The sequence below is a fragment of the Rhinoraja longicauda genome, chromosome 40 (assembly GCF_053455715.1).
Source record: "Rhinoraja longicauda isolate Sanriku21f chromosome 40, sRhiLon1.1, whole genome shotgun sequence".
NCBI classification, from domain to species: Eukaryota; Metazoa; Chordata; class Chondrichthyes; order Rajiformes; family Arhynchobatidae; genus Rhinoraja; species Rhinoraja longicauda.
The window spans coordinates 16,004,241-16,021,873 of NC_135992.1; the positions used below are offsets into that span (position 1 = coordinate 16,004,241).

Here is a 17,633-nt window from a genome sequence, read left to right on the forward strand (position 1 = left end):
CGAACAGTGCTTTTGATAGGGAGATGGTGGACTAAGGTCAGAGATGAAAAGATGGAAGGAGCGAGACAAACGGATTGCAGAGTTGTACATTGTGAAGCTAGAGGAAGGAATGTAGGTGGAAGGGGAGGGGAAAAGATAGGTGAGAGTTCAGGTTGAGCAAAGGTTGAGGGGGTGGGAAAAGGGGGGAGGATGTGGGGGGGGAAAGAATAGGGGGAGGATTTTGTAGTTACCTAAAATTGGAGAATTCAATGTTCATAACGTTGGGTTGTAAGCTAACCAAGCAGAATATGAGGTGCTGTTCCTCCAGTTTGTGTGTGGCCTCACTCTGGTAATGAAGGCTCTGGAAAGAAAGGTCAGTATGGGAATGGGATGAGGAGTTAAAATGTTTATAAACCGATCCAGTAGCCTTGACGGACCGGAAACAAATGTTCGGCGGAATGGTCGTTGAGTCTACGCTTGGTCTTGCAGTACAGGAGGCCACATCGAGATCACCCGATGCAGTAGATGAGGTTGGAGAGGTGTGCATGAATCTCCGCCTCACCTGGAAAGACTGCTGGGGTCCATGGGTGGAGGTGAAGGAGGAGGTATAGGGACAGGTGTTACATCTCCCGCGGTTCCCAGCACTTTGAGTATTTTTTTTTGTCAACTAGCATCTGCAGTTCTTTGTTTCTATCTTCAATTCCCAATGATGGCACTTTTACAGAGATCTGATTCAATTCATCCAAGTGGAGTTCTTCTGTGCAAGTGTAGACAGCAACCATCGGCTTAGTAGGCTGAGGCACCGCACTTCGTGGGGTGGGGAGGTACAAGGGATGATGAGGTGAAAGGAACATACTTCCCTAATGTTACCATTGCACGTAACGCAATTAGAAACACTCCATCTTGGTTGACACACAGGAAAGCCAACACACCTTTGGTTTGAGATGGCAGCTAATATCACCGCACACTGCTTTACAGAGTGTAACGTCAAACTGAATGGATGTCAACAGGCAAGCACTGAGAACCTGGGATAAATCTTACAGCAGAGAAGGGAGAAGATTATTAAATACAGAGTGGATAGAAACAAATACTGTTTCTGGCTGGAGGTTGGGAACCAGAGGCATAGGTAAAATAACTGGCTGGGAAAAAAAAGAGTGTGGAGGAATCATTAGCATTGTCTCTCGAAAGTGAAGGGATTAAAAGGTTATGGAAAGTGCAGGGAGGGGAGTTATTTCATAGGGATCTTTACTCTCCTGTGCTAAACATCTCAGTCCATCAAAATCCCATCAGTGTGGGGCATCTGGTAGAGCCACTGCCCCACAGCGCCAGAGACCCGGATACATCCTAACCTCGGGTGCTGTCTGCGTGAAGTTTGCATGCTCCTTTTGCGGCCGCGTGGATTTCTTCCCCCGTCCTAACGTTGTGCAGATTTGTGGGTTAATTGGCCTCTGTAAATTGCCCCGGCTGTATAGGAAGCGGATGAGAAAGTGTGATAACATGGAACTAGTATGAACGGGCGGTCGATGTGGACTCGGTGGGGCCGAAGAACTGTTTCCATTCTGCATCTCGAAACTAAACAAAAAATGTGACTCTTGCTCATTGAAATCAACTTTTAAATTAGCGAGGCTGAAGGTAATTTGTCACATCTTCACTTTCATTATTTACGTTTATTCATACCTCAGCTGGTGATCCCTGGAGCAAAATATTCTACGGGATAAAAATCCTCATTGAAATAAATGATATGCAATGTGGCGTCAAGTTGCGATATCCCACACACATGCAAGGTCAGGCAAGGCCCTCGATATTGATGAACTATGATGTTTCTCCGATGATATAACCCTGTGCTGAAAACCCCCCTTTAGTACTTCCCATGCTTGCAAAGCTCAATGATGAACAACAGTTGTGAGTCTGGTCATTGGTGAACAGCGCATTAAGTACTTGTAGTTTACAACCAGCATCAATGACTCCCCGCTGAGAAGAAAAGCAACTTTTAAAATCAGCTTTGAATTTATTGGGTGACTTTCAGAACGTCGGTACAGTGCCCTCCATAATGTTTGGGACAAAGACCCATCATTTATTTATTTGCCTCTGTACTCCACAATTTGAGATTTGTAATAGAAAAAAAATCACATGTGGTTAAAGTGCACATTGTCAGATTTTATTAAAGGGTATTTTTATATATTCACCATGTAGAAATTACAGCAGTGTTAATACATAGTCCCCCCATTTCAGGGCACCATAATGTTTGGGGTACAGCAATGTCATGCAAATGAAAGTAGTCATGTTTAGTATTTTGTTGCATATCCTTTGCATGCAATGACTGCTTGAAGTCTGTGATTCATGGACATCACCAGTTGCTGGGTGTCTTCTCTGGTAATGCTCTGCCAGGCCTGTATTGCAGCCGTCTGCAGCTTATGCTTGTTTTGGGGGCTAGTCCCCTTCAGTTTTCTCTTCAGCATATAAAAGGCATGCTTAATTGGGTTCAGATCGGGTGATTGACTTGGCCAGTCAAGAATTGACCATTTTTTAGCTTTGAAAAACTCCTTTGTTGCTTTAGCAGTATGTTTGGGATCATTGTCTTGCTGTAGAATGAACCGCCGGCCAATGAGTTTTGAGGCATTTGTTTGAACTTGAGCAGATAGGATGCGTCTATACGCTTCAGAATTCATTTTGCTGCTACCATCAGCAGTTGTATCATCAATGAAGATAAGTGAGCCAGTACCTTCAGCAGCCATACATGCCCAGGCCATAACACCCCCACCACCCTGATTCACAGATGAGATGGTATGCTTTGGATCTTGGGCAGTTCCTTCTCTCCTCCATACTTTGCTCTTGCCATAACTCTGATATAAGTTAATTTTCGTCTCATCCACAAAATCTTTTTCCAGAACTGTGGTTGCTCTTTTAAGTACTTCTTGGCAAACTGTAACCTGGCCATCGTATTCTTGCAGCTAACCAGTGGTTTGCATCTTGCAGTGTGGCCTCTGTATTTCTGTTCATGAAGTCTTCTGCAATGTTCATTGATAAATCCACACCTGACTCCTGAAGAGGGTTTCTGATCTGTCGGACAGGTGTTTGGGAATTTTTCTTTATTATAGAGAGAATTCTTCTGTCATCAGCTGTGGAGGTCTTCCTTGGCCTGCCAGTCCCTTTGTGATTAGTAAGCTCACCAGTTCTCTCTTTCTTCTTAATGATGTTCCAAACTGTTGATTTTGGTAAGCCTAAGGTTTGGCTGATGTCTCTAACACTTTTAGTCTTGTTTCTCAGTCTCATAATGGCTTCTTTGACTTTCACTGGCACAACTTTGGCCCTCATGTTGATAAACAGCAATAGAAGTTTCCAAAGGTGATGGAAAGACTGGAGGAAAGACTCGGTGTGGAGAGCTCTCTTATACCTGCATTCAGGCGGCATTTAAACACACCTGTGCAATTATAAAGATCTGTGAAGCCATGTGTCCCAAACATTGAGGGTGACCTGTACCCTCACCTAACAGAGGACACAACCTCTCCCAGCCCCCACCTCATCCCCACCATCTCCATCCCTTGAAGCAGTGGCCAGGCAATCTATTTCCACAACACTTCTTGGCAACTGATCTACAACCAGCTGCTGGAAGAGGCACAGCCAAGATGAGTCATTGACCTACTTTGGCTTCCCTTTCTGTAGTCAGTATATTCCATCTTTCCCCCGACACAGATCATTCACTCCGCTCACCACTAGCTCCCAAATTGCCATAGCAACAACATCTGGTGGGGTCTCTGATTTCCCAAAGAAAAGCAAATTTGTTCCAATTCAAAAAATATACATGCACACAATTACAGAACACCACCTTGACATCCATCCAAATTTAATCTCAGCTGCTGGGTGTTGATCTTAGAGAGTTGTCACTTTGGCTCAGAGAGAAATAGAAGCAAGGAAAGACAAGAAGCGTAGTTAGCGAGATAGTACGTGATGACAAACTGGCAAAAGATGTGGGCCACTGAGTGTGGCCCCACCATACAAGACCACTGGGCAACACGATGACCTGCTTGGCATTACAGTGCTCTGGACTGGTTCCAACTTCAGACACGAGTCAAGTTCTACTCAAATTGGCACAAAGCACCAAAGCCTTGGAAGTCATGCAAATAGGGACAACATGGATATTATACACCAGAAGAGATTTGTTACATTAGCTTTTTCAAATCAGGTCATAGACGTGGACCAGCTGAAGCACTGCCAGGATGTGACTCATGGCATCTCCCACTCCCAAGCCAATACTTCATATTTCATTGCCGTTCCACTTGCTGTTTATCCTTTACAAACATTGGCTATCTTGGCATACCATCCTCAGTCCCCCTGGTGGAGGGGTAGACCACACGGCCCTTTGCAACAGCACATTGCACTGGCTACAGCGCCTGGAGGGCGTTACATCATTTCTACGGCCTCAAACGCAAGAAGTAAAAGACCGTACACAGACCGCAAAATTACTGCTCATTATGTAAAGATCTTGAAAGGAGGAGGGTCGAGACTGATCAGTTTAATCCCAAACTCAGTTCTTGCACTTCAGGCCAGGTCACAATGTGACCGGAGAGTCTTCCTTCAATAGACAAAGAACCAAGGAGCAGAGTGGATCTTCTCCCTCCCCACACTCACCCATCCTTATCAATTAGATCTAATAAAATGCTGGAAATTATCAGGTAGTTTAGTTTAGAGATACAGCGCGGAAACACACCCTTCGGCCTACCGAGTCCGCACCAACCAGCCGATCCCCGCACACTAACACTACCCTAAATTGTAAATTTCCCCGGTGTGGGACGAATGAAGGAATATATTATTACACACACTCAGGACAATTTTACATTTATATCAAGCCAATTAACCTACAAACCTGTACGTCTTTGGAAGAAACCGAAGATCTCGGAGAAAACCCACGGGGGTCACGGGTACAAACTCCCTACAGACGGCACCCGTAGTCGGGATCAAACCCGGGTCTCTGGCGCTGTAAGGCAGTAGCTCTACCATTGCGCCACCGTAACGCCCAGTAGTGTAGTAAAGAGCAAGAGGTGACAATTGTCTTGTCATTAATGTCTTCTGCTGTCAACCTTGGAGACCTGCCATTGTTCTTTATCCCTTCCCTTGAGAGACACCATGGAAACTGGCCCTTTGGCCCATCGAGTCCACGACTGCCCTCACACGCTGGGGGTCATTCAACACGCTCCTCAAAACAAAGGAACTTCTTGCCCAACCTCTAAAGTGCATTTAACACGTCTCAGAGGAACCAAAACTGTACTGTTATTTATAAATCAGTCATCACTGTTTTTGACCCTTACCGTCATCATTCAAAACAGCTTTGCATCCTATACATGTGCTTCTCTTCTTTGCAAAGGCCATAAGGCCTCCCACTTTTGACGTCAGCACAGTTTTGCATCTTGTGTGCTCTCCCTCTACAATAAACAAACAAAAAGTGAAATTAATACCTTTAAAGTTTCAGCAAACAGGAACCACAACTAGCCTGTTTCAAATTAAATCCCAATTTGATATGGTTTCTCTTTAAGCTGATTCCGTTAAATATATTTCTCTTGTTATCTGTCCAACCTTCTTCCACGGTTAGGAAACAAGTAGCAAGTAACTGAGTTTAAGAGCAAAGAGGTCCTTCTGCAGTTGTTCAGGACCCTGGTGAGACCACACCTGGAATACTGTGTGCAGTTTTGGTCCCCTAATTTGAGGAAGGACATTCTTGCTATTGAGGCAGTGCAGCGGGACTCACGAGGTTAATTCCCAGGATGGTGGGACTGTCATAGGATGAAAGAATGGAACGACTGGACTTGTATTCACTGGAATTTAGAAGGATGAGAGGGGATCTTATAGAAACATATAAAATTATTAAGGGATTGGGCACACTAGATGCAGGAAACATGTTTCCAATGTTGGGAGAGACCAGAACCAGGGGCTACGGTTTAAGAATAAGAGGTAGGCCATTTAGAACTGAGATGAGGAAAAACCTTTTTTTACCCAGTTGTGAATTTGTGGAATTTTCTGCCTCAGAAGGCAGTGGAGGCCAATTCACTGGATGCATTCAAAAGAGAGTTAGATAGAGCTCTTAGGGCTAATTGAATCAAGGGATATGGGGAGAAGGCAGGAATGGGGTACTGATTGTGGATAATCAGCTATGATCACATTGAATGGTGGTGCTGGCTCAAAGGGCCGAAAGGCCAGCTCCTGCACCTATTTTCTATGTATCTATAATTGCAGGTGCTGGAATCTTGAGTAAAAAAAGTGCAGGAGGAACTCAGCAGATTAGCCACATGAGGAAAGGTTACAACCCAAAACCCTTTATCTGCATACCAAGGAATATGGGGCGAAGCAGGAACGGGGTACTGATTTTGGATGATCAGCCATGATCATATTGAATGGCGGTGCTGGCCCGAAGGGCAGAATGGCCTACTCCGCCCCCCCCCCCCCCCGCACCTATTTTCTATGTTTCTATGAAATGTCATCTATCCATTCCTTCCACAGATGCTGCCTGAGCCACTGAGTTCCTCCAGTAGTTTGTTTTTTCCTTCTGTGGTTTGGTAGCTGAAGGCACAACTTACTGCATAAGCCTGGTGGATCTCCCAGTTACTGACCATTTTAATTTCCCTTCTCATTCCCATACTGATCTTTCTGTCTTTGGCCTTCTCCATTGCAAGACTGAGGCCACACGCAAATTGGAGGAACAGCATCTCATGTTCCACCAAGGTAGCTAACAATCCAACGTGAATATTGAATTCTCCAATTTTAGATAATTAACCTACAAACAACCCCCTTTTTTCTTTCCTTCCCCCTCCCCACCTGGACACATCCATTCGCCTCCTTCCACCTTTAATCCTTCTGCTTTTACAATTCATACCACTTCATTCCTTCACTCACACCTTTTGGCTTTTCATCTCTGGCCTTTGTCCAACCATCTGCCTATCAAAAAACCCCAACCTGTAGCCACCTATCACTCACCAGGCTTTGTCCTGCTCCTCCTCTCTTCCAGCTTTCTCCCTCCCCCCACCCACCACAATCTGTCTGAAGAAGGCACCCGACCCCAGATGTCACCTACCCAGGCATGCTCCCTGACCTGCTTAGTTACTCCAGCAGCTTGTGTCGACTCAATGCTAAGCTGGAACATAGAGTGACACTGCGTGGAAACGGGCCCTTCGTTTCAGAAGCCCAACTGGAGGCGACAATCAAAATAAGAATGCATGTGGTGGACTTACTAATCTGCAGTTGAAATATATTGATGTTTCATTGCTCACACTAATGGGATACACTTGTCACTGTAGTCCCAGTAATTATGCATTGAAAGCACATCATAAGTTCATAAGTGATAGGAGCACAATTAGGCCACTCGGCCCATCAAGTCTACTCCGCCGTTCAATCATGGCTATCTATCTTTCCCTCTTAACCCCATTCTCCTGTCTTCTCCCCAAAACTCACGACACCCGTATTAATCAAGAGTCTGTCAATCTCCACCTTAAAAAAATAATTGACTTGGCCTCCACAGCCTTCTCTGGCAATGAATTCCACAGATTCACAACCCTCTAATTAAAGAAATTCCTCCTCATCTCCTTACAAAAGGAACATCCTTTAATTCTGAGGCTGTGACCTCTGGCCCTAGACTCTCCCACCAGTGGAAACATCTTCTCCACATCCACTCGACCCAGGGCTTTCACTATTCGGTAAGTTTCTCTGAGGTCCCCCCTCATCCTTCTAAACTCCAGCGAGTAGAAACATAGAAAAATAGAGTAGAGGCCCAGTGCCGCCAAACACTTCCAAAAGTCAAACGTTTAAAAAAGATTACCATTGGCATTAATACCACTACATGGGAGGTGTACAAGATCACTCACTCAAAAGCACAGCCTCAGCTTTGGCTTCTCCCAGGATGGGCTCAAAGATTCTCAAGAGGGGTTTTGCAAGCTGCTGATCCAAATAATACTGCGTGTCAATGGGAATGTTGTTCTCCAGAACATAGATCGGATCCTACAGAGAGGGATGGAGAGAAAGAAAAAAAGGTACTGCAATGAATTAAAGAAACTTTTATGATAGAAATATTTAAATAATTTCAAAAATCTATCTTTTGTATTGAAAAGGATGCCCCATAGAAGAGAAACCAAGAAACCTAGCAAATATTGTCCATTGGCCCATGGTAGACAAGTGAAGGTCCTCGGCCTGAAACGTCTCCCATTCCTCCTCTCCAGAGATGCTGCCTGTCCCGTTGAGTTACCCCAGCACTCTGTGAAACGTCTCCCATTCCTTCTCTCCAGACATGCTCCATGTCCCGCTGAGTTACTCTGGCACTCTGTGAAACGTCACCCATTCCTTCTCTCCAGACATGCTCCCTGTCCCGCTGAGTTACTCCGGCACTCTGTGAAACGTCACCCATTCCTCCTCTCCAGAGATGCTGCCTGGCCCGCTGAGTTACTCTGGCACTCTGTGTCTATCCCAAGTGAATCATGGAGATTTACAGCATGGAAACAGGCTCTTTGTTCAACTCGTCTGGGCAACATCTCTGTCCTTCTACGCTGGTCCCATTTGCCTGCAATGGGCCCATATCCCTTCAAAGCTTTCTTATCCATGTACCTGCCCGATGACACACAGATGCTCCTCAACTTACGATGGGGTTACTTTCCGATAAACCCTTTTGTAAACTGAAAATATCGTAAGTGGAAAACGCAAATATCGTAAGTCGAAACTGCATTTAAACACACCCGATCACATGACCGGAAGCGGGCAGCGGCTCGCTGACGTTGCCCAGCGTTTGCACAATCGTACGTCGAAGCATCGTAAGTAGAGGAGCATCTATATTGTCACTGTACTTGCTTTCACCACTTCCTCTGGCAGATTGTTCCATGTGTGTCAAGGATAATATGGCAGATGTAGCACAAATGGCTCATGTCCGGAGAAGGGATGGCTCTGAAACTAAAACTATGTCAGGGTACTTTCCGAAGGAGCATCCTGCTAAGTTTTATGTAAGATATATTCAAAGAAACAGATGGACAAAGAGAAACTAGGGAGTGCTGACTTTTTAAAGGAAACATTTTGAGCGGAGAAAAAATGTTGAATTTGCTTCCACAAATGAGAATACTTCAACCGTTTTTAATTTTTTTGAGATTCTCCTTACGTGACATGGTATGGGGCAAAGGCAAGTTCTGCACACATTCGTCATCAGGCGTTTTTAGGAACAAGCCCATATTCAGGCTGTTAAAGCTCTACATGATAGAGGTTTATGTAGTCTTTATCTAGCTGTCCTCAATATAGATTTATTCACAAAATGCTGGAGTAACTCAGCAGGTCAGGCAGCATCTCGGGAGAGAAGGAATGGGTGACGTTTCGGGTCGAGACCCTCAGTCTGAAGAAGGGTCTCGACCCGAAACGTCACCCATTCCTTCTCTCCCGAGATGCTGCCTGACCTGCTGAGTTACTCCAGCATTTTGTGAATAAATCAATTTGTACCAGCATCTGCAGTTATTTTCTTATGTCCTCAATATAGAGCCAGCTCTCCATTGTCAGAGTGAGGCCCAGCGCAAATTGGAAAAATAGCACCACATATTTCGCTTGGGTACCTTACACCCCAGCGGTATGAACATTGACTTCTCTAACTTCAAATAGCGCTTGCTTTCCCTCTCTCTCCACCCCCTTCTGCTTCTCCCTCCAGTCTTACTGTCTCCGACTACATTCTATCTCTGTCCCGCCCACTCCCCTGACATCAGTCTGAAGAAGGGTCTCCACCCAAAACGTCACCCATTCCTTCTCTCCAGAGATGCTGCCTGACCCGCTGAGTTACTCCAGCATTTTGTGATTACCTTCGATTTAAACCAGCAACTGTTCTTTCCCACACAACGTCTGCCTGGCAGGTTCACAAAGGTGCTGCAGAGTGGCTGTTTTAGGAAGTGAGAGTGGAACATGGTGGCACGATAGTGAGGAGTGAAGTGTAGCTCTTGAGAGTGTCAGGGGTTATGGGGAGAAGGCAGGAGGATGAGATTAGCAGGGAGGATAGATCAGCCATGATTGAATGGTGGAGTAAACTTGATGGGCCGAATGGCCTAAATCTGGCTCCTATCACTTACGACCTTGTGAGAGCTGGAATACATGAAGAGTCCTACAACCAGACGGAACAGAAGATGCCATTCATCCCATCGTGCTGTGACAGCCCTTCGAAAGGACTAGTCAATGTGTCTCTCTGTCCCATTCTTTCCTCAAATTTAACAAGTTTAAATTTGTTATCCAATTCCCTTTTCAGAGTTATAACCCAAGCTACTTAAAATGCATTGCAGATCATTTATTACATTAAAAAAAAAATTACAATTAGCAAAAATACCAGAGGAAATATTACATTAAATCTATATTATGTGGTTATTAATCACCACACCCCCCACTGCCTCCGAAACCAATTTCTCTTTATTTATTCCCATCAAAGCACCTCAAATATAGGGAACTAAATCAAAAATAGGTATTTTTTAAAAACAGGTATTAGGGTGAATGGTTGGAAGCTGTGGATAATGAAAACCAGTTCCGCTATTGCCTTGCTTAGTGGATGCAGAAGCTGTACCTGCCTGGGCTTCCCAATGCAGGTATGCCCCAATGTCACACTATTGTAAGAGAGAAAACATAACACCTGATACCACACAGGGCATCAAAACCACTGAACTTTCTCTGAGCTGGGGAAGTTAAGCGATCAATTGAACATGTTTGCAAAATAAGGAAACACTTTCACAAAACTGAAAAAGGAGAACAAGTGCTGAAAGGCTCACTTCCCCAAGCACCACATGGCTGTCACCACAAATGGAGGATTCCCGAAAACACTCACAAGAGCCAGCCATTCACTTCAAACCCTCCCGCTCTCACCCGAAATGCCACCATGACTTTTGTACAAGGCGGCTGTGTTAGGATAGGTAGGGAAAAAAAGGAATAGTTGGGAATGCGCATTGGTGTCGTTGACTTTCTGCATTCCTGATTTTATAACTATTGTAGAATCTACAGAGAGCAGCAAGCAGCAAATCTAACCAGGCTTCTCCCCATTGGAAAGGGATCATCTACTCATTGCCCAATGGAGCATCATGTGGTAGGAAGTAGAAACTGAACTAAGGTACTAACTTATCCATCAATTTCTGCTCATCATGAAGTGTCGAGCATTCTCTGATGCCATCTATAGTTCAACCCTCACGGCTGATATTCAGACACGAGTTAACTCCATCACAACAGTTGCACCCAAGGAATGTGTAGGAAGGAACTGCAAATGCTTGCTTACACCGAAGATAAGACACAAAATGCTGGAGTAACTCAACTCTGGAGAGGAATGGGTGTTGTTTCGGGTCGAGACCCTTCCTGTATGTCCCTATGGAATCCTGACATAACTTAGCAACCTTAGGAGAACGTGTTTACATGGGAAAGGAAAATAAAACAGGAATTTAATATGATTTTCCATCTATCCACTAATGCTTCCCTCATGTCTTTCCCACAACCAGGAACATTTTTAATCGATTTGGGAAAAAATAATAATTTCTGACCACTTACAAAGTGTAGAATCAGAAACAGGAATTAATTTATGCTAACTGAGTAACACGCAGAAAGCAAAAATACAATTCACCTCATTAAAATGTACAAAATCACAAGGGGTATGAATAAAGTGGATGCTCACACATTTTTTCTCAAAATGCAAGAGGATTCTAAAACTAGAGGGCATTGGTTTAAGGGGAAAGTGGTGAGATTTAACAGGGATTTCAAGGGTAGCCTTTTCATTCAGAAGGCAGTTTGTATCAGGAATCAGGTGCTAGAGGAAGCTATAAAAGTGGATACCATTAGCAATTTCAAAAGTGAGGGATATGGGACAAACGCAGGCAAACGGGACTAGCCCAATATGCCAATTTGGTCGGCATGGACAAGTTGGGCCGAAAGGCCTGTTTCCATGCTGCACAGCACGATGACTCTATTGCATATATTAAGGGCACGAGAATAGTGCAAAGGCTGTGTATACCAGATGGAGCACTATATCTCCCAAACACAAAACCACTCACCATCTACAAAGTTCAGTGTACTGGACCTATAATCCCTCATCTGGATGGATCCAGGTGGAAGAAAGTCAACAAGTGTGTAGGAAGGAACTGCAGATGCTGGTTTATACTTTCCCTTTTCTTATACCCTTTCTATGTCCTTTTCTCCAGAGATGCTGCCTGACCGGCTGAGTTACTCCAGCATTTTATGTCTCTAGAGTCATAGAGTGATACAGCGTGGAAACAGGCCCTTCGGCCCAACTTGCCCACACTGGCCAACATGTCCCATCTACACTAGTCCCACCTGCCCGCGTTTGGTCCATATCTGTCCTATCCATGTACCTGTCTAACTGTTTCTTCAATGTTGGGATAGTCCCAGCCTCAACTACCTCCTCTGGCAGCTCGTTCCATACACCCACCACCCTTTGTGTGAAAAAGTTACCCCTCAGATTCCTATTACATCGTTTCCCCTTCACCTTAAACCTATGTGTTTCTCCAGGGTATAAGTGTATTGTCAAAGGACAGGCTGGATTTTGGACTCTGTGTCTACTCTACAAACTTGGGCAATGTGGCAATGTGCACCAGTCGCCGGATGTGCAGCAATAATTCTAAGTTACTTCATCAGCATCATCTAAGCCCTTCCGTCCACATTGCATTATCATGTTAGCGAATCCATGATTTGACAACGGTAGAAAAAGAATCTATTTGATCTCGCTTTTCACAACCTCTGAGCATCCTAAAGAACCTGACTGTTGAAGGTCCTGCTGCCACTGAGGGGGGAGAGCAGTAAGAAACAAATCTTTCACCTGCACACTGACTGGCACACACATCCCTCATCGACAGCTGTTTAAAACCAGGATCTGGTCACGGGTTCATTACCCTGTGTGGGAGCTTGTTGTATGCCATTCACACACACACTTCACACAACAGCAAGTCCTAAGATGCACAAACGTTTTGTCTGTCTCCTTCTTTCACAAATATCCTCCGTCCAATCCATCCCTCTCACCCCCTCTGCAAACGTCACACTTAGTCATAGAGTCATACAGTGATACAGTGTGGAAACAGGCCCTTCCGCCCAGTTCGCCCACACCGGCCAACAATGTCCCAGCTACCCTAGTTCCACTTGTCCATAACCCGCCAAACCTTCCTTCACCACTTTCCCAGCTCCGACTCCATCCCTCTCACACCCTCCACAAACTCCACACTCCCTTCTCCATTTTCCCAGCTCCGACTCCATCCCTCTCACACCCTCCACAAACTCCACACTCCCTTCTCCATTTTCCCAGCTCCGACTCGGTGGCCTCAACTTGAAGCATTCACCATTTCTTCCATGGAGAAACGCTACACACTGCCAACATTTTCTGTTCTTATTTTGGACTTTCAGCATTTGCAGCTTAAAAAAATAATTAATTTAAGGTGCTGTAGAATGTGCGGAAGTCATGAGAAACGATAAATGGAAAGATTATTTGTTTCTGTCACAGATTAAAATCCTGGATTCTCTCATGCTGTGATGTTACAATAGGTATGTTCAAGATCAGGTTACAGAGGAAGTGGAATAGGCAGAAACAAAGAGCCGCAGATGCTTGCTTGCAAAGAATGGCACAAGATGCTGGATGAAGTCAGCAGGTCAGGCAGCATCTCTGGAGAACACGGTTAGATGGCGTTTTGGGTCAGGACCCTTCTTCAGACTGATTGCAGAGGTGGGACAGAAAGCTCCTCTCTTCCAGCTTTCTTCTCACCGCTACAGTCTGAAGAAGGGTCCCAACCCAAAACGTGGCCTATCCACGTTCTCTGGAGGTGCTGCCTGACCTGCTGAGTTACTCCAGCACATTGTGTTGTTTAACAAAAAACTAGAATGTGCATTTGGTGTTGCCTGACAGTTTAGTTTCGAGAAACAGTGTGGAAGCAGGCCCTTCGGCCCACCGAGTCCATGCACACCTTACACTAGCACTATCCTACACACTGGGGACAATTTTCAACGTTAACAAGCCAATTAGCCTACAATTCTGTACGTCTTTGGAGTGTGGGAGGAAACCGGAGAAAACCCATGCAGGTGCCGGGGAGAACGTACAAACTGTATACAGACAGCACCCGTAGTCAGGATCAAACCCGGGTCTCTGATGCTGTGAGGTAAACAACTTTACTGCTGTGCCACCGTGCCGTCCCGGAACAAGTAAGCAAGCAAACTGAAAACGTCGCTACCTCCGACTTCATGTAGGCCGCCGCACCTTTTGCAGCACTGATGATTACGTAGGGAACTCTGTCTCCAAGGTTGGGAGCACTCCCGGCATCCCGCTTTCGCATCCTGTATGCCAGCAACAAGAAATGGAACAAAACAGTCAGAGAAATGGATTATTAACAATAATGCCAATTAAATCATTCACATTTCTAATTTACACACTGTAATCCTGTTATCCAGTGATCCTGATAATGACCCCACCCACCCATCCATCTCGAGTGTGGGAAGAGCACCCTTAGCATGTGGCCGTCACTGAGAAAGTTGGCACTTACACCGATCAGCCAAAACATTATGACCACTGACAGGCGAAGTGAATAACATTGATTATCTTGTTACAATGGCACCTGTCAAGGGGTGGGATATATTAGGCAGCAAGTGAACAGTCAGTTCTTGAAGTTAATGTGTTGGATGCAGGAGAAATGGGCAGGAGCAAAGACCTGAGCAACTTTGACAAGGGGCCAAATTGTTATGGCCAGACGACTGGGTCAGAGCATCTCTGAAACGGCAGGGCTTGTGGGGTGCTCCCGGTCAGGAGTGGTGAGTACCGACCGACAGTGGTCCGAGGAGGGACAAACCACAAACCGGCGACAGGCAGGGTGTTGGGCGCCTAAGGCTCATCGATGCGCGAGGGCAACGAAGGCTATCCCGTCTGGCCCGAACCGACAGAAGGTCGACTGTGGCACGTCACAGAAAATGTTAATGGTGGTCACGGGAGGAATGTGTCACAATACACAGTGCATCGCACCCTGCTGCGTATGGGGCTGCACACGGAGGACCAACAGCATATTAGGCAGGTGGTCATAATGTTTTGGCTCATCCGGTCATAATACCTTGGCTGATCGGTGTAGCACAAGTCTTCTTAATGCTGGGTGCTTCAGTCCTTATGGTGAAGGCACTTCCACAGAGCGGTTAGATGGGGTTTCCAGAGAACAGCTGACAGATTGTGGCCCTCTCATGTGAACACTTTTACATTTAGGGGCCCGTAATGATCATGTGATCATAAATCCTCGGTGACTTGCATGGACAAGGTGGGCTGAGGGGCCTGTTTCAGTGCGATAGAGCTCCATGGTTCTAACACCTCTGGAATATAATGGGAGCTCTGTATTTTAACAAAGAACATATAAGGGAACATCACAGCAACAAGCACCTTGGCCCACAATGTCTGTGCCAAACGTCATGCCAAAGTAAACCAATCTGATCTGTCTGCACATGATCCATGTCCCTCCACTCCCTGTAAACCCACGTGCTGACCTAAAAGCCTGATAAATGCCACATTCATATCTGCCACCCACAGCAGCGCGCTCCTGACACCTGTCATTCTGCGTAAAACACTCGCCCCACGCATCTCCTTTCAGCTTTCACAGTCACCATTAGCACTTCAGTTCCGTTAATTAGGTAGTGCGGAAACCAAATACATTTTCTTCTACTTCTTCACTCCACCCTCAACCATTTAAATTGAGTTTCAATGAAGCATGTCACACCCTGAACCACTTATACATGGGGGCCCAGAGCAGGTCAGCACGGTTGCATCTCCAAAGACAACACTATCGTTTTCACCGTGAGTAGCAGCAGTTTATTGGTTTAAAGGCACAGAATTGAAATCAGACATGATGATTTGTAACAACGCTCCCGATGATACTTACACTCAGTTGGAGTTTATAAATGCAATACAAAGTTCCATGAAAAGATGAGTACCAAAACAATAAAGCTTACTTTCTTGTCTTCAATATTTACATTTACATGGCACCTTGTCAGCTGACAAAGGTTCTTTACATAGTTCACAACAGTAGCCTTGCAAGGTGTAACTTTTTCCAAATTTATTTTGAGCAAGATTCCGTTCAATGTGATTGCTTGTGAAACTACGTATGGTGGTCACAACATGCTGGAGTGACTCAGCAGGTCAGGCAGCATCTCTGGAGAAAAGGAATGGGTGACGTTTCTGGTCGAGACGCTTCTTCAGACTGATGTCAGGAGAGGGGGGGGACGGGGACCCAGGCTGCGGAGGCCAAGCCAATGAATATTTTGAAGACAAAGATACATAAATTCTTGATTAATACAAATGTCAGGGTTATAGGGAGAAGGCAGGAGAATGGGGTTAAGAGGGAAAGATAGATCAGCCATGATTGAATGGCAGAGTAGACGATGGGCAAAATGGCCTAATTCTGTCCCCATCTCTAATGAACAGCATACAAGCCGATGGAGAGTGCGAGCAGGAGGATTTGACACAACAGGCATCACTTTATGATCGTAAGTTGGAAGGTTCATTTTCTCCTCACATTTCTAATGAATGACAATTTACACATGGAAATGTGTGCAAGAGGAATAGGATTAATTTAAGAATCTGACCAGATTAATATTCCCGGGCCTATCCACTTGCACACGCACACCCACACGCAAGTGTACACGCAGTGTGTACATGAAGAACAGTCACTCAACTGTCATTCTACAAAGCTGGCAAGCCGCAGAATTTTCAGGAAAGGCGGCATTATATTGAAACAAAGAGCAAAACCAATATTCTTCCAAGATCATGATTCCTCCTTCCAATCACGATTGATTACACAAGAAAACATGTTAAAAGGAATCTTGCCTATGATGAATATGAAAGAAACATCTTGGGATTATGCGAGTACAATAGAAAAGAGAACAAATCTAAACGTCGCCGACCGACTAAAAATAAACAAGTCTTGATTACAAAGATTACCCACTACCCACAAAGAAGCCACAACTGTGCAAAGGAAAGTCCCACAATCCTTTACGTGGGTCTGATGAATTCTAAAATAAGACGAGGCACCTGCATCGGACATATGCTGTGCTGTGAAGGCGGCGAGAACAGGCTAGCCTGCCAACCAAGTGTAACCTCTGCACCCCTTTTTATATGCCTTTCGGCCTCTATGTTCAGTCGAGCGCTTACAAGAGCACACTCTGCCCTTGGGTGTGGGGCACATGTACCTCTGTGGACTGTGGATCAGCAACACGAACGACCAAGCTGCAACTGTGGACCAGCAACACGACCAACACCAAAGATGCAACACTATTCTATTTGAACTTTTGGTTAGGAAATGGTGCCTTTCTTAAAATATACCCGGCACACAATGCAGAACATTTAGAAAGATTGAAAGTAGGTGTTTGCCATTTGTCCCTAGCCTCCTGTTCACACCTATTTTAGTTCTTTTTTTTTTTTTTTTTCATATTTATTTATTTCATATTATATTATATTTATTTTATTTCATATTATTATTTCATATTTCATATTTCAGATACAGCGTGGAAACAGGCCTTTTCGGCCCACCAAGTCCGCGCCGCCCAGTGATCCCCGCACACTAACACTATTATCACCATCCTACACACACTAGGGACAATTTTTACATTTACCCAGTCAATTAACCTACATACCTGTACGTCTTTTAGTTTATCATTGACTT

General features: G+C 45.0%; 1 protein-coding gene across 1 annotated transcript in view; it reads right to left on the reverse strand.

Annotated features, from left to right (window-relative positions):
- pold1 (polymerase (DNA directed), delta 1, catalytic subunit) overlaps positions 1–17,633 on the reverse strand; it is a 118,675-nt gene that overhangs the window by 16,103 nt on the left and 84,939 nt on the right. Inside the window, exons 22-24 of the mRNA XM_078430704.1 lie at positions 14,175–14,277; positions 7,830–7,962; positions 5,286–5,399 (exon numbers count right to left, since the gene is read on the reverse strand). Coding sequence (XP_078286830.1) covers positions 5,286–5,399; positions 7,830–7,962; positions 14,175–14,277 — 350 coding nt within the window. The remainder of the gene's footprint in view (positions 1–5,285; positions 5,400–7,829; positions 7,963–14,174; positions 14,278–17,633) is intronic.